This window comes from Enhydra lutris, unplaced genomic scaffold, assembly GCF_002288905.1.
Source record: "Enhydra lutris kenyoni isolate GAN:26980312 unplaced genomic scaffold, ASM228890v2 scaffoldscaffold16, whole genome shotgun sequence".
Taxonomy (NCBI): domain Eukaryota; kingdom Metazoa; phylum Chordata; class Mammalia; order Carnivora; family Mustelidae; genus Enhydra; species Enhydra lutris.
The window spans coordinates 5422679-5446976 of NW_019154100.1; the positions used below are offsets into that span (position 1 = coordinate 5422679).

At 37.8% G+C, this 24298-nt stretch overlaps 1 protein-coding gene across 1 annotated transcript in view; it reads right to left on the bottom strand.

Moving 5' to 3' along the window:
• The window catches only part of LOC111147287 (calcitonin receptor), a 151649-nt gene that overhangs the window by 15229 nt on the left and 112122 nt on the right, over positions 1 to 24298 (bottom strand). The window contains exons 7-8 of the mRNA XM_022503247.1: positions 21153 to 21279; positions 4183 to 4336 (exon numbers count right to left, since the gene is read on the bottom strand). Of these exons, the coding sequence (XP_022358955.1) occupies positions 4183 to 4336; positions 21153 to 21279 (281 nt within the window). The remainder of the gene's footprint in view (positions 1 to 4182; positions 4337 to 21152; positions 21280 to 24298) is intronic.

The window sequence follows — 24298 nt, forward strand, 5'->3', positions numbered from 1 at the left end:
ATATTGAGTTTTCACCTGAGAACAACCTCAGCTTCTTAACATGTGAAGCATATAATTCAATAGGGCCATTGATTAAATGCTTGGCCTGAGAGAATTTTGAGTTAGACTCTTTACACAAAACATAATTGTGTTTTATTCACAGCAGTTCTAACATATCATTTCCCCACTTGGGTTTTAGAAACAGAAATTCATTTTCTCGATATATTCTGAAACATATGTTTTAGAATTAGCAGAAGAAGCATATGGAGTTCTCACTCCCACCTCATCATTTTGTAGAGAGGAGGATGTGTTCCTTAATGTACAGAGGAGTGCGGACCCCAACTCTGCTCATTCCTAGTGCTCTTTGCCTTGTTTGAGGCAGTTTGTTTCCCCTTCCTCTTCCTCTTATCCCCTAGGACCCAAGAGCCCTAAAGGCCCTTCCTGCCACTGAAGTTGGAGAGTGTAAAAATAAACCCTTCTCCTTAGGATTCTTTTTTTTTTTTTTTTTTTTAGGGGGACTAGATAAATTTCGTGTGTTCATTGTAAGAGTGCGCAGAGGGAATTTCCTTCTTTAATTTATAACAAGAGGAGAAAGAGCAAGGCGAAGAATCAATCAGGAGAGGGCTGTAAAACAAATAATTTTTTTCTGAGAACTAAACCTCACTATTTGAAGTTGCTTCGATTTGAGAGAAATCAACTAGTAAGTGGCCCTGTGCAGATTTGTAAGGGAGTAACTACCAAAAAAAAAAAAAAAAAAAAGAAAAGCATTCTTTCACTTTCTATTGGGGAGGATACTTTCCTCCCAGAGGGTGATGTTCCTTATGTCTTTTATAATTTTTAGGATCTGTTCCAGATCCTGGAGTGGGCAATACTATTCACAGCTGACATGAATGGATGGGACATACGTCACCTGTAAACAAAGTCACATCTTCGGGCACAGCTTTCTTGGACCAAATCTTCGGCTGTCCCACTCTCAGACTCTTTTCAAAGCACAGGTTTTACCTTATTTCATGGCACCATTAAAGTTAGGAACTATCATACTTTTTAGGTGTGAAAATAATTTCAAAAGGACAATAAAAATATTACCCAGTAGAAATTTCTTCCTCTCTGCTCCATTAGAAATTCTTTAAAGATTCTGTGACACTATTTTTCTTGAGGCATTATTTCAGTTGTGCCTTTAGCTCTTTTCCTCCCACCCAAAGACAATGCTTGCCCAAATTCTAGGACAGAACTATTGCTTCAAAACACATCATCATGGCTGTCTCTCAATTTTGTTCTCAAACACGGTAAAGGGTTTGGTGGAATTTTGGAGCATGTGCATGCACGCGCATGTGTGCAAGGGTAGAGTAAGATAGATTTAGGTCTGACCTGCTAAAAAATAATTACATTTTAGAACTATATTGGTTGACTATTTGTCTTTCCAAACATCTGTCTAGGGGGAAGTGCAAATCCTCATTCTTTTAAATTTATGATTCCATGCTTACCTTACTGAGTGCAATGTTCCTTAGGATCCCACTTCAATCATTCTGATAAAGTTTTAAGTATTTTCTGATTAAGGAAGGTTAAGGTATCCCATAAATATTTTTACTTATTTTTATTACCTTCTTTTTGATACAGATGAACAGCTTGTTCCTTTTTCCCTTTGAATTGTTTATGCGTGTTAAGCAGATGTCTTCATCAAGCTGTCTATGATGATGTCAAAAGTTTTATAACTAATTCACAATGCATCAGAATGGAAAGAGTAGTTATAAATTGTTCCTTCCAGGGTGCCCTCATCTCTGTTGAATGTCACAGGCAAGAATAAATTTATAGCCTTTTTTTCTCCATGGAAAAATTTCTGAGTATGATAGATAGATGTTTTTGAATAGTCAAAACCAATATAAGAAATATGCCATAGATTTTATTTTAAAGGAAATATGTAAAATACATCAGACAGAAATGGTATATGTGCGTGCATGTGTGTGTGTGTGTGTGTGTGTGTGTGTGTGTGGCAGGCCAGGGGTGGGATGTTATTTTCAGGTCTTCAGTCGGAAGGCATCTGACCAGCACCAATCATTACTATTGTAATGATCGGAATTACTATTGGGGGCATTGAACTGTATTCAGTTGATTCCTGGTATGATTAGCTTTGGAAGACAAGAAATCTCTGACAAGGTACATATGAGGCTGAGAAGGTCAGGGAAAGGTAAGATCAGCCTCTTTGTGGAAGGCTGCTACTAAAAGAAAAAAAATAATGAAAGGCCATTTTGGTCTTTGTATTCTATGTGTTTTGAGGTCAAGGAAGAGCAAGAGAACCTAGCACTGGACGTGAGACTGGCAGGACAGTCATAAGCCTGCTTTCTAATCTCGCCAGATGGTTAAGGTAACAGAATGAGGGGGTTGTGGGGAAACAGTGGTGAGGTGGTTTGGGGTATATTCTAGATGGGTTGTCCAGGTCACAAAGACCCCTGTCCCATTTTTTTGGATGGGTCACACATTTCCAGACATGTTTGCACTATGTGATCATCTCCCTCTCAAAGTCCGTGGCCATGATTCATTGAGCCAGGGCTGGCCCCCTGAGTTTGGTTGGACCGATCAGATTCTCTTGTCCTGCTATTCAGAATTGGCACTTAAAGACAACTATCTAGTCTTTTTATGTACCCGGAACAGAAAAATATGAGCTCAGGAAAATCTGGGTAGCTTGTACTGACCATTAGGATTGGAGACCCTGTGATCTACGGTCTATAGAGACAGAGAAGGGTTAAAACAGATGCTTAGGGGAAAACAAAACAAAACAGAAAAAAATGATAGAGGGAGAGTGCTCCTTTTCTAGTCCCAGTGTGCAACCCTTATAGTAGCTTTGGTGGCATTTCAGCCCTTGACTTCCAGGAGATACTCGAGATTCTCTTTTTGCTTAAGTTAGAAAATCTTGTTCTCTGTTACTTGCAACCAAAGAGACATAGCATGATCAGTTCATTGATGACGCACCCCAAGTATCTGCCCCACTAACCCACCATTATACATTTGTCCTATTGGTTTGGGGTCATATGTTTTGTTAAAGTCCATATACAGCTGTTAGGAAGGGTGTTACTGAAACAAGTATCACATAGGACCAGGCCTGGTGTAGACTGTGAAAGACTTTAGGTCACTTACATGACTTCCCAGATATATTTCCATACCTTGGTGACAATGCCTATTGAGTAGGGGTTTAAGTACAAAGGTTGATGTTTTCAGAAAACCTTTGGATTATCTTCTCTCCTCACTAACTCTTTCCTTTCCTATCAATATTTTTAGGGGCTCTGCCAAATGCTGAATGAAAGAGTGGGCTTACCTGAGGATAATCCACAGCTTCTGCTCCAAGAGCCATAGTCACCCTATCAGTGAAGAATAAGGGCAAACCTTTGGCTCTACAGTCAGGATCTTTCTCTGGTATGGGAGGTTCACAGGATGTGTCTTTTTTTTTTTTTTTTTTTTTTTTTTTTTTTTTTTTTTTTTGACAGCATGCTCTTTGGTCCCAGACCTTTTTCCCTTTCCCTGCCTCTACTACCTACCTAGTTTCCTTCCATCAGAGTGAGCTAGACTTTAGCATCCCCTGGGGGAAGGGGAGAAATTTTAGAGTGGCCTCATTGACCTCAACACCCTACCTTAGTCAATCTGCAGAAGCAGAGATGGTTTAAGCAACCAGCTACAGGCTTTTCAAAGCCATTGCCATACACTGTGGAGTCCCATGAGGTTATTTATGTCTATTGTTTGGTGATAGTCTACCTCCTGACCTTTCACTGGAGGAGTCCTGCTGATGGATTGATAAGAAGGAATGTTTTTGAGGGAGGGAAGTGGTGCCCAAAAGGAGGAGATACAGAATTGAAAATGTGAAACTCTCTTTTGCACGAAAAACAGGCGATAAATAAAACTGAAGGGAGAGTCTGATCAGATCTTCTCTCAGTCAAGGCACATTTGTCCATCTGAGGTCTGCTTCCTGGTGAAACACATAACCACACTCCTCCTTCACTGTACTGACTCCCACACTGATCACAATGCGTATGAACCTGTTAAAGGGCTTCTACCAAGCTCTCTTGGAGACTGAACTCCTGCCCCAACCTGTGTCGCATCATTCCTCCCAAGACCTAGACTCCTGATCATTTTTTGAGACCAAGACTCGAAGAAGACTGTAAATTTACAGACAGAGGTGAAGGTGACTCAAAACTCAACTGGAAAAATACATACCCCAGCCCAAGAGATAATACCAGCGCAGGTGCTGCTCCTCGGTGAACACGGCCACCACGATGAGGGTGTGCAGATAGATTCCTTCACAGAGCATCCAGAAATAATTGCAGGCCATCATGTACTGGTGAAAGAAATGCAAAATCTTGCAGCTCAGCTGTCAGAAAGAAAGGGAAGAAGTCAGTGGAAGATATTGGCAAGGGTGTGACCGTGAACAGAGGGTAAATGTTAATACGAACCAAAGGATTTTCATTTAGCCTGTGAGGGAGTTTCCCTAGGCATCTGTGGACATGTGCCCTTCTCTGTCTCCGCAAATCAGAATGACAGTGCATAGACCGTTAGTATTGCATTTGTATTACAGGTAAACAGCCATTTAGGGCAATGGAAGCCATGTCCTCAAAGTGTTCTTTTCCTGTTACATTCTGGTGACTAATATAGACTCAACAGGTTGATTTCCCTGCAATGTTTCTGAGCCTATAGTTTTTGAGCATCCAAGGATTTTTCACATGACTTTTATGGCCCCTTTTCTGTGGCCAATAAGGTGAATAACCCAGAAATTGTTCATGATGCTCCTAAAGTCCATTGATCTGTTGATGATGTCTCGTTAGCAATACAGAGGAGAGAACCAAGTGATAAATTTCTCATGTAGGAGCCAGGACCTATGCTGAACCCATCTGACGTGAGTGATTTTGTTTTCATATGGGAGGCTTAGCTTCTAAATTGGGATCCACATGTTTGGTGCACAGAGATTAGGAATAGATCCTTATTTAGTACTCAGTGCAGAGGTAGGAACCACATCTCTGGGGAATCAGATCAGGTACATATTGTCTTTATAGAAATAATCATTGCTTAAACTGCATAACAGAATACCCTAAGTTATTTCATAGTCACCTTTAGAATAGGCCTTCTCATTTTGGTACCACAAATATTTTGGACCAGATGATTTATTGTCATTCTTATGAGGTGCTGTCCTGTGCATTGCTGGGCACTTAGCCTTATTCCTGACCTCTGTCCATTAGACACCAGTAGCAGCCCTGACCCATTCATAATATCAAAAATGTCTCCAAACATTTCCAAATATACTCTGGGGAGCAAAATGTTCCTGGTTGAGGATCACTACCCTAAGATATTTAACTGTGCTTAACTCTCTGTAGCAATAACGACAACAACAACGTTTACTATTCAGGACGTTAGGTATTAGAGATGATTATTTGCATTATTATTTTGCCAACTTCTCTGCTTTACATCATGTTGCTCCCTATTGCATTTTGAATCTGACCGATTTCAGGCTTTCTTTTTTACAAAGTAAGAAAGCCATAACATGACTTTCAGCGCTGCACTAACCTTTTCAGGACTGCAGATTTCTATTTAATGCATAGCCCGTAATAATTTATTTACTGAGAATCCAATGTGCTCAATCCTTCTGGGACTCATAGAACATAGGAAAATGCCAGCTGGGTCCACAAGAAAGCAAATACTGCATTTTTCAGAGACAGAAGCAACTTCTGATTCTGACCAAAGTGGAAGAGCAGTGCGCAGAATTCAAAACATCAGGTGACCCAAAATAATTTTTATTTGGCTTAGGAAGGCACTGTCTTTTTTTTTTTTCCTCTATCTGAATACCTTCCTGATTGGAATTATTAGATTTAATTTTATATGAGTTTGCGTTTGCTAAGCAAATACTTGTTAGGTGCACATGAACTCAAACATATAGCTGAAATAAGAAATGCAGTCGATACTCTGCATTCATTTTGAAGACTACTCTTATTTGAAAGCTCTATGCCTTCCGGGTCAAGAATCCCTGTGTAGAATACTTAGGTGGCTGCCACTCAGAGGAAGAGAGAGGAAAAAGACAATAGCCCTGTGCAAAGAGGTGGCTCTTTGTCACCCAGAGCAGTTTGGCTTCATGTTTTATATACAGTCACTTCTCATTATTCACAATAGTTATGTTCTGCAAAGTTACTGCAAAAACTGAATTAGCAAATACTGAGCTATTGCTCCAAAGGGAAATACAGGGCCAGGTTCCTCTAAGCCTCTGGTCTAAATATTTTCATCCACCAATCAATATATAACTTTTATTTGTTTCTGTTTAAAGAGAATTTATTTATTTTATTTTGTTCATTTACTAACATTGAACTCATGGCTAACAACACTATAACTTCTGCCTGAGGGAAACTCATCTAACATACCTATTTTTTTTCTGTTAGATACATCATAGTCTTCTTGTGTTTAGGAGGATGACAGCATTTAGGCATTGCACTTGGGGGTCATTTTAAGTAATTAAATCACTAAAAAAAAGCACACAAATGTGAAAAATGTGGAATTAAATAGACCGTGAAAAGGACATTTACACTATGTGAGATGAAATAAGAAGACAGAATGTTGCCTTGTACAGAATGTGTACATCAAGAGACTCAGCGTTTTTGCTACTCTGTGCATGTCTGTGAATAACCATGAAAGCCCTGAGAATATGGATTTTGGACTTACAAATAAATTTTTAGCAAGTAAGCAAATTTGCAAATATGGAATCTTTGAATAATGAGAATCATTTGTATTTGGGTTCAGGATAAGATATTTTTTTGAGGCTAAATGGCTCAAAAGTTCACAAAAAGTCTGAAAATCAACAGTCTGTTTTTCCCCCCAATATATCATGGACATAATTTGATATATCTAGATGATCAAGATGATTATTAAAATTTTTATAAAATTCATCACCACTTAGATCAGTGGTTCATAACCACGGTTGTTCATCAGTATCACCTGGGGAATACTTACGAAATATATATAACCAGACCTTAACTCCCCTGTGTATTTTCAAAATAGTTTAGGAGTTTCTAATTTAGGTTCCTAGTGAAGAATCACATGCCTAAGATATTCAAGGTCATTCAGGTGCATTCAACAAACATTTATGGAAAACCTATTATGAGACAGGAACTCTAGTATCTCTGTGAATAACAAGATGAATAAGGTATACTCATATAATCTCTGACTTGATTACAACTCTTCCCTCAAGGATGGAGTAAGCCAGGCATTCAACAAAGAGACAGGTCCTCTTACCTAAGGTTAGTCCTCCCCATCATTCTGGGATGGTTTTCTGCTTAGCAGCATGAGGTAATAAGAGATTAATTCTGAGATCAAATTAGCTAAATAGCTCTTTGACTATTCTTCCAGGAAGCAGTCATAATACTATAATTTTTTTTTAAAGATTTTATTTATTTATTTCACAGAGAGAGATCACAAGTAGGCAGAGAGGCAGGCAGAGAGAGAGAGGAGGAAGCAGGCTCTCCGCTGAGCAGAGAGCCTGATGCGGGACTCGATCCCAGGACCCTGAGATCATGACCTGAGCCGAAGGCAGAGGCTTAACCCACTGAGCCACCCAGGTGCCCCAATACTATAATTTTGTATAGATTAATGATTTCTTAAATTGCAAGAAATAATCTATATTCAAATACAACTAGATCACTCCCAAGTAAAACAACAAATGTTCCAAGTCAAAAATATTTGGAATTTGTGAATTATGCTCTATTTTATTTTCTTCATTATTATGGGCAACAAAGAGATAATTCTGTGAATGATATGTATCCTAAGAAGTAAAAGCAGTACTATCCACTTTGGCTTCAGCTGAATTGTATCACCATTTAGTATCATTATCTGTTTGTATTTCAATAAAATATAAAATTTCTTGAGCAATAATGTCACTATCAAGAGAAGAGATCCTACAGTTTTCTTGATTCGGTATACTCATTAGACAAATCTATGCTTTCGTCACATGGCATGAAGAGCCTTTATAGTAATTTGATTAAAAATGGAATTGGAATTATAGCAAAAAGATTTTCTTTAGTCTAATCAATTAAGTCAACCTCAAAATTTTATGGACTGTTGATGTTCAGTTGCAGATTTTATTCCAATTATATCTCCCAACCACACTTAATAATTCTTCTCATCTGCGTAGCATAGAAAATAATGTGTGTCAGTGTTTTTAAGAACAATTCAGTGGGGACACCTGGGTGGCTCAGTTGGTTAAGCATCTGACTCTGGGTTTCAGTTCAGGTCATGATCTCAGGGTTGTGGGATCAAGCCCTGCGTCAGGGTCCATGCTCAGCTCAGTGTCTCCTTGGGATTCTCTCTCTCCCTTCCTCTGCCCTTACCCATGACCATTCTCTCTCTCTTTCTCTCTCAAATAAATAAATAAATCTTTAAACAAAAACATTCAATGGGGGAAGGAATGCCTCTATAACAAAACTGCCTTGGAATTTTTTGGTTTTTTAGAAAAGACCAACCTAAGAACAGGTGGTCAGTATTTTGAGGTGTTCTTTGGTTGTGCTGGGGACAAGGGAAGGATTTGGGGATGAGAAGTAGAAAGGAAATCAGCACTGATCTATGGAAGCAATTCAGGTAACAGTAGGTCACAGCCTATATCCTACTTTTAAGCCATTGAAGAATCTACCATGAACCATTCTTGGTACCTTTGCCCTATGGGTATGTTACCAGGTCTGAAAGGGAGCTAGAGAATACCATCTTGCCTCTCAGAACTCACTCCACCATCTTCAAAATGTCTGATATGCCACATAATTTCATTTCTTTAGTTTAAGACTATTTCCTTATTAAAATGCCATACCTCTGGAAAGGATTACACATTTAATCCTATCATTCATAGAAACCTTAGAGTGGAAGGACTGAAGACATTAAAGGGAATGGGAATGGAGAACCATAGGAAATGCAGATGTGGAATGTGGCATAACAGATACTTCTTACTCTTTGACTGGATTACAGGCATTAGGTTGGAAGATTAAAGTTGTTAAACACCAACCATACCCCCAAGAAACTTAGAGTCTTGAAGGCCCAGGCTGCCAAAGGTAAGCTTTCTACACTGGAAATCTTTGGCAAGGGCCAAGCCAGTGCGTATTTCGTTCACATAATATATTTTATATGTGACCCAAAATTCTTCTCTTCTACAAAATACTTGCAATTTCTGCCTTTCATTGGTAAAATGAAGTATCAGGTGAACAGGTCCAGCTTCTATATTAATTCTGTCAAGTCAAAGCTACCAGGTTTGTCATGCTTTAAAGTAGAAAGTTTAAAGTTTGCTCTAGGTTCAGAGTGATTTCCAGTGATTAAGCATGATTATTTATGTTTCCCTGAAGCTTCAAAAAAGGTTTCTCATCAGTTCATTTTAGCACAGAAGGAAGGATGCAAAGTTATATTTCCTTGAGCCAGGGAAGAAGAATCGATAAGTCAATCTCTAGATGTTTTGCTCGAAGGAAAAGACATTTTTAGAAATGCTGTTTAATAAAGAATTGTGGTCTACATTGGTTAAATTTGCCAGGTTAATTTTTTATTACATTTTACTTATTGGACATTTAGATTACATATTAAGTGAACATGTAATTGCTTTTAAATATGTGTGTACTTGATCATCTTTTTGTCTCTGCTGTTTCTCCTCTCTGGACCCTCAGAATTTAAACCCAATAATATTTATTTATTTATTTATCTTTATACTTATCTATTATTCATGAGAGACACACAGAGAGAGGCAGAGGCAGAGGGAGAAGCAGGCTTCTTGCTGAGCAGGGAGCCCGACATGGGAGTCAATCCCAGGACGCTGGGATCATGATCCGAGCTGAAGACAGACGCTTAGCCATCTGAGTGACGCAGGCGCCCCAACTCAATAATATTTATACAAAAGGTGAGCAGTAGATGCCAATTAAATCTAAATGAATATGGTTTTGGGTAGTTTTTATAACGTCGTTCACTAAAAATATTTTGATACCTACTTTGATTTTTTCTCAGGTATCAAAATAAGAGCTGCTTAATCAAGATTTGGCAAATAAATTCCAGAGTCCTTTTTTCCTAACAGACCTATGGTTCTTGCAAATGTCTGAAGGGGTCAGGCTATTGACACCAATAAAAAACCTACAGTGCTGGGCAGGATCCCTGGTAGGGGTGCCCTCCTGAGTCTCTGCCATGTTCTTCTAAGTTTTGATATCTTTAGAAGGTAGCATTCCCAACGTCAACAATGCCCTGTCCTTTATACCCTATGGCCCTGCTAAAGCAGTTCCTTTTCTTTGCACAGAGGTCTTCAAGCTGGGCATACAAAGTCTTCTTTCTGAAAACACTTCCAATTTTCATGATTTGCAGTTTATCTTAATACATTCCCAGGCTTGAGATAATGGTAAAATAACATATTTAAAAATACAGTCACCTATAAACCTGGTAGTTTAATTTTGATAATATACCTCCTTTTTACTCTGTCACAATGGTTCACATTTTTCAATTATTTACACTGCATGCAAATCATCCAGAACTTTTTAAGGCCTTTGAGCTTATTACATGTAAAATCCATAATCATTTTTTTTCTCATAAAGGAGAGATGCAAGACTTATTTATCAGCTGAGTTCAATTGCATGTGACAGGAAGACGGATGCTCTCTATTGAAGTACTATTTATGTATGCAGTTGAAACATTTTTCTACAATGGCCATCGTTATATGAGACCTATTTAAAAGTATGTCTTTTGCTGCTTCCCTTATCATTTCAATTAAAAGAAAACAAGGTTTTGTCTGAGTCAAATATACTCAGTATCTCTTCTACCCACCCCATCATTCCAAATAGCACTTCTTTAGAAAACAGAAAATCAAGAGAAAACATGCTCTCAAATGATTGAAAAAGGTCCTACATTATGGGGCCTTTCGTCAGTCTGGCCCCTATCTGTGAGAAGGAATTTCGATTTCAGGATCATTTTGAAGTATTATTATTGGAGAAGGGTTTCCATAATTAGCTTTTGGTTTTACGTGAAAAAGTTTACAAGTGTTCCCATTCTCTGTGATATGATGGGAAGTGTGTGTTTATTTCTCATTCATTATAAACACTACTGAACCCAGTTATAAGACCAAAACGAAACAGGAGATACTAGATCGGATGAGATGAGGGATGCTGAGAAGAGTTTTATTTCCCTTACTTAATTATTTGAGGTTGTGAATTGTCTTAAGACATGTCATGAGGGAATGAGGTATCTGAATATTTTGGTAGATAATCAAAGGAAGAGAAATTATTTTACATTTTTAGAGTTAAGGACTTATTTTTTCAATCTTTTCTATTGCTTTTCTTTTCTAAAACAATATCAGTTTTACAAAGTCTCCAAAACAGTATCCATTTTACAAAGTTTCCAAAAAGACTTAGGGAAAAATTAGTGATGTTATTTATCACTGCCATTTTCTCCCTTTTGTAAGTGGTTCCTTATTATTCTGGAAGCTATCTGAAAGCAAGGAACTCAGCACTCCAAGGAGAGAAAGTTGCCCAGATAAACAACCCATCCTCAAACTTTTGTGTGCATAAGCATTTCTGTAGAGGAAAGTATATTGTACTTGATAGATGATTTAAGGGATTTTTGAGGATAATTTTGATTATTTGAGAATGTTATTTTTATAGGCAAATGTTAATACCCAACACAGCTAGTATACAACTCCACAATACTGCTTCTCTCTTTAGGCCTTCATTTTAAGGACGATAATCTATAAATTTATAAGCAAAACTTTATATTGTTTTTTAAAGATTTTTATTTTCGGGGGAGAGAGAGTGAGAGCACAAGAGGGGGAGAGGGTCAGAGGGAGAAGCAGACTCCCCACTGATCAGGGAGCCCAAAGTGGGGCTCAATCCCAGGACCCTGGGATCATGACCTGAGCCAAAGGCAGAAGCTTAACCAACTGAGCCACCCAGGTGCCCCAAAACTTTATATTCTTTAAATCAATTTCTTTATTAGGTGACTGATCATTTCATGCTGTTAGGAATGTTATGTTTCCCCAACATATCAGCCATTGGACTGCATTCCAAATGTGCAGAGTTTAGAGGGAGAAATGAGAATGTTTCTCTGGAATGTGATATATTTATATCAAAGGTAGCTTACATCTGGCCTGGTGCCTCATGACCGCAAATTTCCGGTTTCAGTGAAGATTTTCACTTTTTTGTTTTCTTCGTAGGTTTTTCCTGCCTATTGTATGTCTGCTTTTCAGACTAGCATTTAACTTGCTCTAGTCACAGGACTGTAAATTTTCTTTTCTTGGGTGTTTTTATTTCTAAATGTTAATTTCTAAATCCCCAAGGTCTCTTTATCTTCCTACGAGGGAGATTTTTGATTACTTTTTTCAGGGCAACTTCTCTTTAGAGCTTTTTGGGGTGCTGTAGTAGTGCTACCCCAGAGAAGTTTTCTGTGTCATTCACAGTTATCTGAGGATGTTATGTGCATAAGGAAAAACTGGAAAGGGTTTCTTCCAGTTTCTCTAGGAAAACATGACATACTGGGCCAAGGTGCAATGGAAGAAGTATTTTATACTTTCAGAGTCAATGTGGGGTTTCCTCTGGAAAAAGCAGTCAGTACTGTAGGGGCAATGCTGTCTCCTGTGAATGACTGCTTGGATTAGGACTTTATCTATGTTCTAGTCACTTCCACACAGACCACCAGGATTGGTTACAGGTGAAAAGTGGGATGAAACCATCCAGAAAAACTAGGAGATGGGGAGGAGTGGTGAGCAAAAATGTAGAGAAGAAAATCCTTATGGGAGAGAGGTAGGTTAATCACAACTAAAAGCCAAAACAAAAAGGATTCTGATCTTTTGGTTGATTTTGTTGGAATCTGTTAAGTTTCTGGAAATCACATTTTTGTTCTTCTGTGAATGTTACAGAAGATCTGGCCAACATATATATGTATCTCAACAAGGCACCAGCTGGTGCTGTGTCTCTGGCTTGTTTTGTCTCTTGTATCTACGTGATGTGTAGATCATTCTGTCTTGTATGGGCATAAACTTTTGGAACATGGAGGCTTCATCTCCATGATCTTCCTTGAATTATTTGGAACTGGAGTGAATAACACTGTGAATTTTGGGCAAACATTTTGTTTGTCTACCAGGGAGGATGGATTAAATGAGACTGACATTCAGTAAGGTTGGTAATTTCCCTAGCTCTCTTCTATTGAAGTGAGAGAGTTGTTTTGATACATGGAGAACTAAAAAGGAATATTGCTTAACTTTTCCTCTCCATCCCTTCATATATCTTACAAGGTTGAAAATGCCATTTAATCTACTCCTTTAGAAAAAATATTTATTTATTTTAGAAAGGGGAGTGGCAGAGGGAGGGAGAGAGAGAGAGAGAATCTCAAGCAGACTCTGTGTTGAGTGTGAAGCACTATGTGGTACTTGATCCCACACCCTGAGATCATGACTGGAGCCAAAACCAAGAGTTGAATGCTCAACCAACTTGTGCAACCAAAGTGCCCCTAATCTACTCTTTGATATTAAATTCTAAAAGGGGTAGCTATGGTTTACTTACAGGAATCTGAGTTCCTGAAAGCATTTTAAAATGCATCCCTCCAAATATGTCCAGGTCAAATGTAAATAATGAAAGCATCCATAGTCATTATCTTCCTATGGGGGTGATTTTCTCAAATTTTAGGATGCATCAAAATCACTGGCAGAGCCTGTTAAAACACAGGTTCTTGGGCTCCAGCAGAAGAGATTATGATTTAGAAGGTCTAACATGGGACCTGAGATTCTACATTTCTAGGGAGCCTGTGGGCCTCCTAATGCTGTTGGTCCATGGGCCACTCTGAATGGGTTTAGGTTATAGAAGGAAATTCTTCAGAACCTGATTCCTGTTTTGGTTACTCACTGGCCTTCCAGCGCTTATAATGCTAATTATCTGTGTTCCAGTAGAAGCCAAATGCAGTGGGGCAAGTCCCAACTTAGATGCACATGTACACTAAAACCTCATGAGGAGGGATTACAGTACTTTTTGTCAAGATGCCAGGGCAGTTGATAAATGAAGGAGCAAAAGGCACTCATATCAACTCGAAAACTGTCAACTTGTACAGTCTTTAAAGCTAGCTGAATGAAGGAGAAAAATCCCCCAGTCAGAAAGTCAGCATTAAATAACTTTGTCAGGAAGTACTGCAGTCTTTCGCCAGAGGAATTTAAGAATGTAACATTTGCAATTAAATGTGAGTCTGTCAGGCAGTCCTGGGCTGATTTCTGATAAAGCGTCAGAGAAAATGAGCTTGAGTCTATGGAAGGGTTGGGATTCGGTGTATTTAGGGGGAAAGAAGGCATGGGAGATAAAAGTCCCAACTAAGAAAAGAATGTTGGAAGATGACCTACAGATTGGCAAAGGAAGCACTCTGGAAGTGTTCAGAAAACAAAGCCACAGTAAACAGAACAGCAGGATACACACATGATGGAAAACAACAACAACAACAAACTTGTTAAGAATGCAACAGGGGAATACAAATTAACAGCTTGCCATGCTCAAGGGTCTTTCTCTATATGGTATAATGAGGATATTATGTCATTCTTCACTAGAGGTTCTCAAGCCATGACTGACTGAATTTTATTTTCTCAGACCATTGCCCTTTTGGTGATTTCTGATTTACTAACCTCTGAGTATTCTCTGTATTCTGTTTTTCCACTTAGTCCCTTTTAGATTTAAGCAGTTTTATTTTATTTTATTTATTTATTTATTTATTTTTACAAATGCTCTTAAGTTTCCAAATTTATGCTGTGTAATGCAGAAATGAAACTAGGTGCCACGGGAGAAAATGACAGTGCTTAAGGCCTAACAACCATGATAACAACTATCATATAAATAACAAAAGCTAACATTTGAGAGTTGTTATGTGCCAGAATGCTTTGAAGATTTTTAGGTGTATCAGTTCATTTAACCCTCACAAATGACTCTATGAGGAAGGTGCTATTATCATCTGCATTTTACACGTTAGAAAAGTGAGGTTAAGGACATTGCTTAACGGCGCAGAATAATCTGTAAGTTAGGTTTAAGAGCTAAGGATTTGAGATCCTGTAAGACCAGTAAGATCAATGCTACAGTACTGGGAGCAATCCCGCTACGTACAAACTGACTGGCTCCTTAGCCTTCTAGCAATGAACCAACAGAATGTACCACCGACAGAGAGTACAAAATTCTTTCTATCTCAACTATAAGCTTTTTGAGAGTGAAAACAAATCTGTAAGAAATTCATGATAGCTTAGCTGCAAATGTTGACATGAAGCCTCACTACCTAAACCATCTCACAAGGTACCATTTGTAATCACTGATTTCCTATGAAGAGGAACCACCCAGATTGGCCAGATGAGAGAAAATACAGGTTGGGTTGATGTTTTATAGCCATTTTTAGCAATAAGTTCTTCAAATCCATATAGGAAAGTGGTCTGGTATAAATAACAAATTTTAAAGGAAATAGAGAAATCCTCCATACTTCTCTGCAGCATATGAACTTGGTTAAAATACCATTTATTGGTTTCAATGTATAAGTGAAATAGGATAAATGACCAGAGTAGGCTATTTCCTTACCATCATTCTCCTGCATTGTCCCTCAAATCCATCATACTTTTTCATTCCCAGTCTAATTTCTTCCATAGGCTACTAAAGTGGATAATTTCAATATATTTTTACCTGCAGTGATCTCTCTTGTCTCAAAAACTGCTGTCCCTGTCACCTCTCTCACACTGAGATGCCCTCCCTTGCACCAGCCTCCTCTGGACTGGGTATGAGGAGTCCTGTTTCCAACCTGGGTTTCATCTGTATCTGGTGTCTCAGTTCTGGGCCTCCATTCCAAACTGAACTTCCTACAACTAGGATGAAGTTCTGACATAGTCTGGTGGCTCAACTGTCCCAAACAAATTAGAATTACAAGAAATTCACTTTGTTTTTCACAACTTGGGACTCATTTGACTTTACTTATGTAAGAGGCTACAAAAAATGTGACTGGATTATTTTGGCTTTTGAAGTGCAAAGTGCCCAGTTTCCCAGTAAAAGCTAATCTCCCTGTATTGTCCCTTTTAGACCTGGAGAAAAAGTGCAGAGAGACATTTCTTTCTAGAAAATGACAAATATGCTGCCAGCTTCCTTTAGATGCAGTAACAACAATGCTTTTAATTCTGCCTCCTGACTCTCTACATGAAGATCATCAAATAAGCAGATAGAACAAGAAAATGAAATTTTAGATATTATGGAAATGAAATGCTCAAATGACACAAATGACAATGGGCAATTTTCACATCACTCAATAAACTGAGGCTCTATTCAGCCCTTATTTATGCCATGAGTTATTTTGAGTTTAACTTTTTAAAAAAGAATGTCAAGGGATGAAATTCTCACCCTTGGTTTTACAGCAGAGAATCTGCCTAACTTAAAAAAAATTTCAAGGAATGAAACTAACTACTTAGGTGGGGAAGGGGGCACAAACCCAAGAGGATTCCCTACTGAGGAGTGAGAACATTGTTTTCTTTTGCCCCCAACAAAATAAACTCTTATAGAAGTAGTGCAACAGCATTTGGGATGATGCAGCCTCCTTTTACAAGAAATAACTTTCTTTTTAATATATTCCCTTGGGCACTAGGAAGGAAAATCTTTTTGCCTCTTAACTGCTGATTCAGTGACCTGAGAATTGGGTCAAAATGAAAAACATAATCCACAACTCTGCTTTCAGTTTGCTGAAAGCAAAGTATATATACTATATATATAGTATATATAAATATATATACTATATACATGTATATAGTATATATATATATATACTATTTAAAGATGCTTTTTCTCATGTATATACATATATGTGTATATATGTATATACATGTATATAGTATATATATGACACATACCTGAATCACAGGTAAATGGAATGCTGATAAATATGCCTTAATTTATGGCTGCAGTTATATATTTTTTGTTAGTTATCATTTCAATGATATGTGTAATTTGACAATGTCCAATAACTTCCCTTTTTCAAAAATTTCTTGTGGGTTTGGTTTTGTTGTTGTTGTTGTTGTTGGTGGTGGTGGTGGTGGGAGCCTTTTCTTGGGTTTTTCTTTACTATCTCCACTCTTCTTGGCTATGGAGAACCTTAATCTAAGTTTCCTGGAATGTCACTTTTTCAAGAAAAATATATTTTAAATAATTTATTTAAAGTACATATTAAATATACAATTTTGCATGTGACTTAGTACTACATTGATGACCTGATTCTCAGTGTTGAGACGTTATTTTGTCTGTCTCTTTAGAGATGGAGAACTTTACCCTTGGGAAAGATGGGGCTTTCCTACTTAAACTTTTCCTACTTCTTCTTTATCCCCTATACATTTAATTATATTACAACAGGGAAATTTCTCCTTTCTTGATGCCTGAATTTATAGTTTCAACTGCAGTTCACTTTCAGAGTCTCCTGGATGGGAAGCAATACTTAATAAATTGGGCCTCTATGAACCCATTTATAACAGAATATCTATTTTCAAGGGGAGCTATGACACAGATTTTAAGACCTTTGTCTCTCTTGGAAATAAACAGTTCAAGGGTTGAGTATTATATACGACATATCCTACTCGATGGTTCTTTCTTGCCCTTTGTTGAACTTTGTTTGCTTAGACAGAACAGCCCTGTGTTGTTTGCATATGAGAACAGATTTAGCAAGATCCCACTGGAAAACAATGACTGTTGCAAATAGAAAACATACTAAACACAAATGACATCGTTTCGGGGGGCCAAGTGCATTATGCTTCACAACTTGCAAACATGAATTCATTTTTGTCATTGTAGCTGTTTCTTTTTAGCTAACACTATTTGTCTGTATTTGGTAAACAGGGCAAATTTCCAAATTTTGTCTTATGGAATAAAGACTTTTGGAAATATGAAAGGGGGCACAGGGTGTTCACACATTATGACCGTTTCCTGTTTCCCACTGTCAGTGGCTTATTATTGGTGGCTTATTTTCATTTTGTCTGCCCTCAGAGGAGACGAGGCTTCTCTTTCAGGCACACAAACCTTTTGCTCCTTTGTTTTCCATTAAAAAAGCAAACAAACATTACAAACACTTGGAAATAGGTAAACAAAGGGCTGAACCCCTCATGTATGGTTGTGAGACATAGGAAACTATTTCCACATAAGGCGTGGTCCACTTCTAGGGATTATCGTAAATAGCGATGTTCCCCAAAGGCTATGAAATTCAGTTTAGCTTAAAGACTAAAATTTGAGTTTGGGGCACTCAATAAACACTTGATTGATTGGATTAAATTCTACCTTTCAAGATTTTACGATTTTTTTCCCTAGGAAGTTTGTTCTTGGATAGCTAAAGTAACAATTCTGTTAGGTTAACAATATATTGATTGGCAGAACCAGGTGTTAGTCATGCCATAAAGATAAGCTTCTTTCCTGTTTTTCAAACTTAGGTCATTGAGAGTCCCTAATGTGTGCGACAGAGCCAACCTCACTCCTCTATAAGAAAGCTTACTCTTAATTTCTCTGTCTCCTCTATGCTCACACTTCTCTTCTCCCAGGAGATAAGCTGCCTTGTAGTTGAACTGGGTCCCTAGACATCTGCTTACAGGCTTTATTATAGGTTTCCAAGTAATAGAGAAGCTGCAAGGCAAAGTCAGGTTGACCTGGTGGTGGCTAGCAGGCAGTGTGTGCATGGTGACTGGCCAAGTATATAGGCACGTCTCCCCCTAAAGTATCCTATGAAAGTGAAAACATCCAGTGATAACTCATGAGACTGTTAGGAGCAATGAGTAAACTAATAGATGAGTTAGGGAAGCCAAGTGCAGAGACCAGGGGCGTTAGTTACAGGGCAAGAGTTAGCAATCACTTGTGAGCAATCACTTGCAATATTGTGCCCTTGGGAATTTTTAAAAGCTTTATGCTTCTTTTGGGACTCCAAGACAAGTTCTTGGAAGTAAGCAGGGCAGTTTTTATTTTTCTTGTTGATGGATAAGGTTAAATGGCTTCTGTAATTCAATAGTGAATCCGGAAGAATCCTGAATTTAGACTATTTAGGGAAGATAGTGGGTTTAGTATGGTCTTACAATGGATGAAAAGCCCCTTCACCCTACGAGCCTCTAGAGAGTGGGCTGTGGAATGATACAGGAGATGGGTAGGAGACCCCCACAAAAGTGATGGGAGAGAGCCTTCTCAAGAATTTACAATACTTCATAATGTGACCACTGAGCACTGCATTGATTCTTTAATGACTCAGTGCCATTTCCTGGCCTCCTCCATACAGATAGTAACTTTTTCAGGATTTCCACACTTAATGGGGTATGGGAAACCAAAACTTTGAATCTTTTTTGCTGAGAAATGCTTAGTTAATTGCTTCTACATCTTAGTAGGAGTTAGCTTCCCTAATTAAATATATATATTCAATTATGGACAATTACCACTTTGGAATGGCTCAGCCCATTTCTTTCTTTCTTTCTTTTTTAACTTTTTTAAAAATTTAAATACAATTGACATATAATGTATTATTGAATTCAGGGGTAGAGGTCAGTGATTCATCAGTCTTATATAATACCCAGTGCTCATTACATCACATGCCCTCCTTAATGTCCATCACCCAATTACCCTATCCCCCACTCCCTCCCTTCCAGCAAACTTCAGTTTGCTTCCTATGATTAAGAGTCTCTTATGGTTTGTCTCCTTCTCTGATTTTTGTCTTGTTTTATTTTTTCCTCTCTTCCTCTATGATTCTGTTTTGTTTCTTAAATTCCATATATGAGTGAGATCATATGGTAATTGTCTTTATCTGATTGACTTATTTCAGTTAGCTTAATACTCTCTAGTTCCAACCACTTTGTTGGAACTTTTTTTTTTTTTTTTTTTTTTTTTATTGAGGCCATTTCTTTAAGAACACATCTTCCTAAGGAAATAAATCAAGAGCACAATGTGGTACATAGAAGAGAGGATGGGCTTCTGAGTGAGACATGTCTGGGTTTGAGTCCCATCTCTAAATAACCACAGGACAGAGGACCCGTCCCTTCACTGAGTCTCAGTGTACTCAGTTAATAATGGGAATAATATCCATCTTTTGCTGGGGTCTTGGGAAGACTAGATGAAGTGAAATTATTTTTATTGAAATAAGTTGACATTAAAAAAGAAAACTCATGAAGATAAACGCATTGGATCACATTCTGCAGGTAAGCTAAGACTGTCTCAGATAACAGATGCCATGGTTTTAAAAGATGGACCATAATATCCTTCTAAATACATTCACACTGCAAAAATGATTAGCAGTGCGGATTTATTAGAAGCCAAATTAAGCTGCTTTCCCATGCCATGCCACTGTCGCGCAGGATGCACGCTCTGGGCAGATTTCACGCATTTTTGTCTTTGGGTTGGCGGAGCTGTCAAATGCCAGTTTTGAAAGATGAGGCTGTCTACAGATGCTTGCATAACACAGTTAAGCAGAGAAACAAAAATGAAAATATCCCTTGGTCATTCACTGGGTGCTAGATAGCTTCTGTTTGTGCTCTCAGATGCACTCTCCACCCTGCTCCTACCGCCCTGGGCCCAGAGAAACCCATCTGTACATCTCCACCAGGGCTTCCTTGTCCTCTGGTTTATGACTGAGCTCAGTCAATGGGGATCAACAGCACAGATTGGGAGAAGACAGTGACTAAGCTCAGGGTATTTAAAACTTTTTCAAGCCATACAGACATAAAATATGACAGAATTTATATGGCTTACCAGGTAGATATCTAGCTCCTTATAGCTCAGTTGGCTGGCACAAGCCCAGCCCAGTGCCAGGACATGAAGGGGATTCCTATATAGGCTTACCTGTAACCCATTAGTGACACACTAAGGCATTGCCTTATTACACCTCGTATTACCTATAGTCATAAGATGTGCTCAGTAAACTTCCCATAGATGTAAATACATTTTTTATTAGTAGTAAAAAGTCTTGATTTGTTGTATAATTCTTATTTGGTTATGACTGAATTATTCCCAACTCTTTACTACAGCATATAGCAATTAGTTCCAATAACTGGATAGAAATGATACACCATGCTTTTTGCAAAACTCAACTGTAAAAGTAAGTATGATCACACATGTAAACAGCTCTCTAAGTCAGACAAATAGCATCACATTCGCTATTTACAGGGACTAGGTCCTTAAGAATAAATCACGAACAAATCATGGAATGCTTACAGGATCCCTTCTCACAAGCTCTCCATTGGGTACGACTTCAACCAGGTGGATGATGATAATCATGGAATTCAGAATGTAAGTCAGAAACATGTTCTTGTGCAGAGTCACCCTTTGGCAGCCAAGGCTCCTGGAAGAAAATGTAACAGAAAGCATTATCTAGTGCCAAAATGTTGAAGTACCTGGAAAAAAATTTTTGGTAATATTTGTAATATTTCCTTTAATAATAGGTGAGAGATCTGTAGAAATAAGTGAGGCTGGTCCCACCACTTTTCTGCCTGATTTTTAAAAACAGTTTCCAGTCACGGAAGCTCCTAGTTTTCAGCCCTCAGCATGACTTCATACAATAACTGAAAGAGTGAGTGATAAAATCACTTTTAATTATAGCAAATGTCATGAAATTAATTAAGAGAAGAACTCTTACAAGAGAAACCATTAGGGTTTGGAGGGTGCTTCTGATGAAAAGTCGAATATTCATTGATGTAACCAGGCAGAAATTGTGTGGCAAATGGAATAACAGAGCATGAAGTCAGAACCAAGGCTGCCCTTGACAAAGTAGTGAATTCGTGTCCTTGACCAATCCCAGACTTTATTAAATCTCCATTCTTCTCTTTTCCCATTTCTTCTATCATTTTCTTATTTCTCATATTCCAACTAGAATCAACTCTGTGGTTCTCCCTTTCCACATCCTCCTGATGGTGGAGCTCAGACACAGTCAGAGAATTCTAAATAGGCTCAAATTTGATCTCATTAGGAGGCATATTGTGGTTTCCATCTGAGGAAACCCATCCACGTTCTGCCAATTGTTGGCATAGCCATTTCCCACCTTTTGGGTACTAAACAATTTGTTGGATTTTTCATTCCTCTCTCCTCCACTTCATAAGCTTGTACATATGTATTTGTGTGAATGAGCACATAAATAAACATTAGTTTGAATATCCTATTTCACTTTTTGATGCAAATAGAGAGAACCCTGTAGGATGGCTATAACAAAATTTGAATGATTATCCTTGATGAACAAAAATCTTGCATTTACCATAATTGATCCAGTCAAAAAATGTTTAGCATAATATGAAAATTTAAAACATTCAGTTAATGATGCCAATGATTGATCACAGTAACTATTTCTAAAAAAATTTTCGTGGAAGGAAATTAGGATTCTAGGAATTTTGAAAAGGGAATTCTAGGGAAAGATGAAATATGAGAATGGTCTGGGTTTATTTACAATGCTTTCCTAAATTTCAAATCAAAAGAAAATTTAATTATCTGTAGTAAAAAGTATATTTAAGTAATGAGATCATCTGTTAGGGCATTTTTTGATTATTGTAGCTACATCTTCCAACTTTCAGGAAGCATAGCCATTAGTAAATAGTAAATACAGAATATTTTAAAATTTGCAACTTATTGAGCAGGGATAGAATGCAGAACTTAATATCCTGGAAGGGTTTAGAGAAGAACTTATACACACACACACACATCCATGTACTACTTTATTTGGCAGCAGAAAGCTCTGTTAAACAAACCAAATCTAATTGGTTTTATAATAGTATTATAAAAGTAGGTTGCAAACTTAAGGCTTTAAAAAGAAAAAAATATTTATGCGAAACATCATACCCATTTATCCTGCATAAACTCTTCATTATTGAGACTGCTACATTAAACCTGTTGACCTGTCATTTTTCATAGAGTCATAATAGCATTTTATAATTCTTCTCACTGGGGGGCAAGTATCTGTGGTCTCATTATTGGTTTCAGCCTGGCTTAAATCAACAACAGTTGACGTGATCCAGAATTAAAGAGTATGGATGAATACATCAAACAGCGTCGCTATTCTCATGCCTGTTTTTCTTTTGACCAGGTAGAGTTCAATAATCTGCCAATGTACATCAGTGTAAAGGACTGGTTAATACTCAAAAATCAAAAATCAAAATCAGAAATATACTTCCTCCGCTTCTAGCTTATTACTCCATGCCCTTTTGTCCCTGCTTTATTATTTTTTGTTCTTAACACTACCTCCTGACATAGCATCTATCTGTTTATTTGCCTCTTATTTTCTCTGTTTCTCTCACCAGAGTGGGGGTGCTAAAGGAATTCATTCTGTCCACCTAGAAGAGGGTCTGATATCCTACAGGGTTTGATACTCATGTTTTTAAATTAAAAATCTTTACATAAGAGCAGTTTTCTTCTTCACGCTGTGACCAGTAAACAGCTTTCTAGTACATCAAAGAATTACTTAAATGCTAGATTGTCTCATATCTTATACCTTGTATCATACTGAACACTTGCCAAGTTCTTGCTGTAGGTATTAACTAACTAATATTGGACATTATGCTGTTGTTCAATAGTAGCAAAAACCTATATCTAGTGCAGTATTATGTACATAATGAGAAAATGATCTGGTTTAAAGCTGGATAAACTGTTAGGTTCCAAAGGAAGAATATGACTAGTATAGAATATGAGTTCCTGTGTCTTAAAGTTTCAATATAATTTCTGCTTATTGAGTTTAAAAAATTTTATTATACTTACTTGATGACATTTACACTCAGCTTTTTGAAGCAAGTTAGAGGTCCTTTAAGTTTATTAAAATTCATTCAGTAATCCAACACATATTACTGTGTACCCATTTGATAATCCAACACACACTACTGTATGATTCAGACCTTCTGGTAGATACCAGGGATATATGGGTGAACAAAACAGACAGCTTCTGTCTACGGGGACCTTATATGCTACATAATTATTTATTTACTCTTATTAGGATAACTATTCTGAAGGAGAGGCACAGGATGCTAAAGAGGTTAACTGAACTTAACATAAGGAATTAGGTGTTCAATTGTTTTCAATGAGAATATTTTGTTGCTTGAATGAACATGATCTGTCAGATCTGAAATGTCTTAAGTAGAAAACAGCACAAAACTGATGTTAGCTATTCTTCATGCCTCTTTTTTTTTTTTAAGATTTTATTTATTTATTTGACAGAGAGATCACAAGTAGGCAGAGAAGCCGGCAGAGAGAGGGGGAAGCAGGCTCCCTGCTGAGCAGAGAGCCCAACTCGGGGCTCGATCCCAGGACCCTGAGATCATGACCTGAGCCAGAGGCAGAGGCTTAACCCACTGAGCCACCCAGGCGCCCCTATACTTCATGCCTCT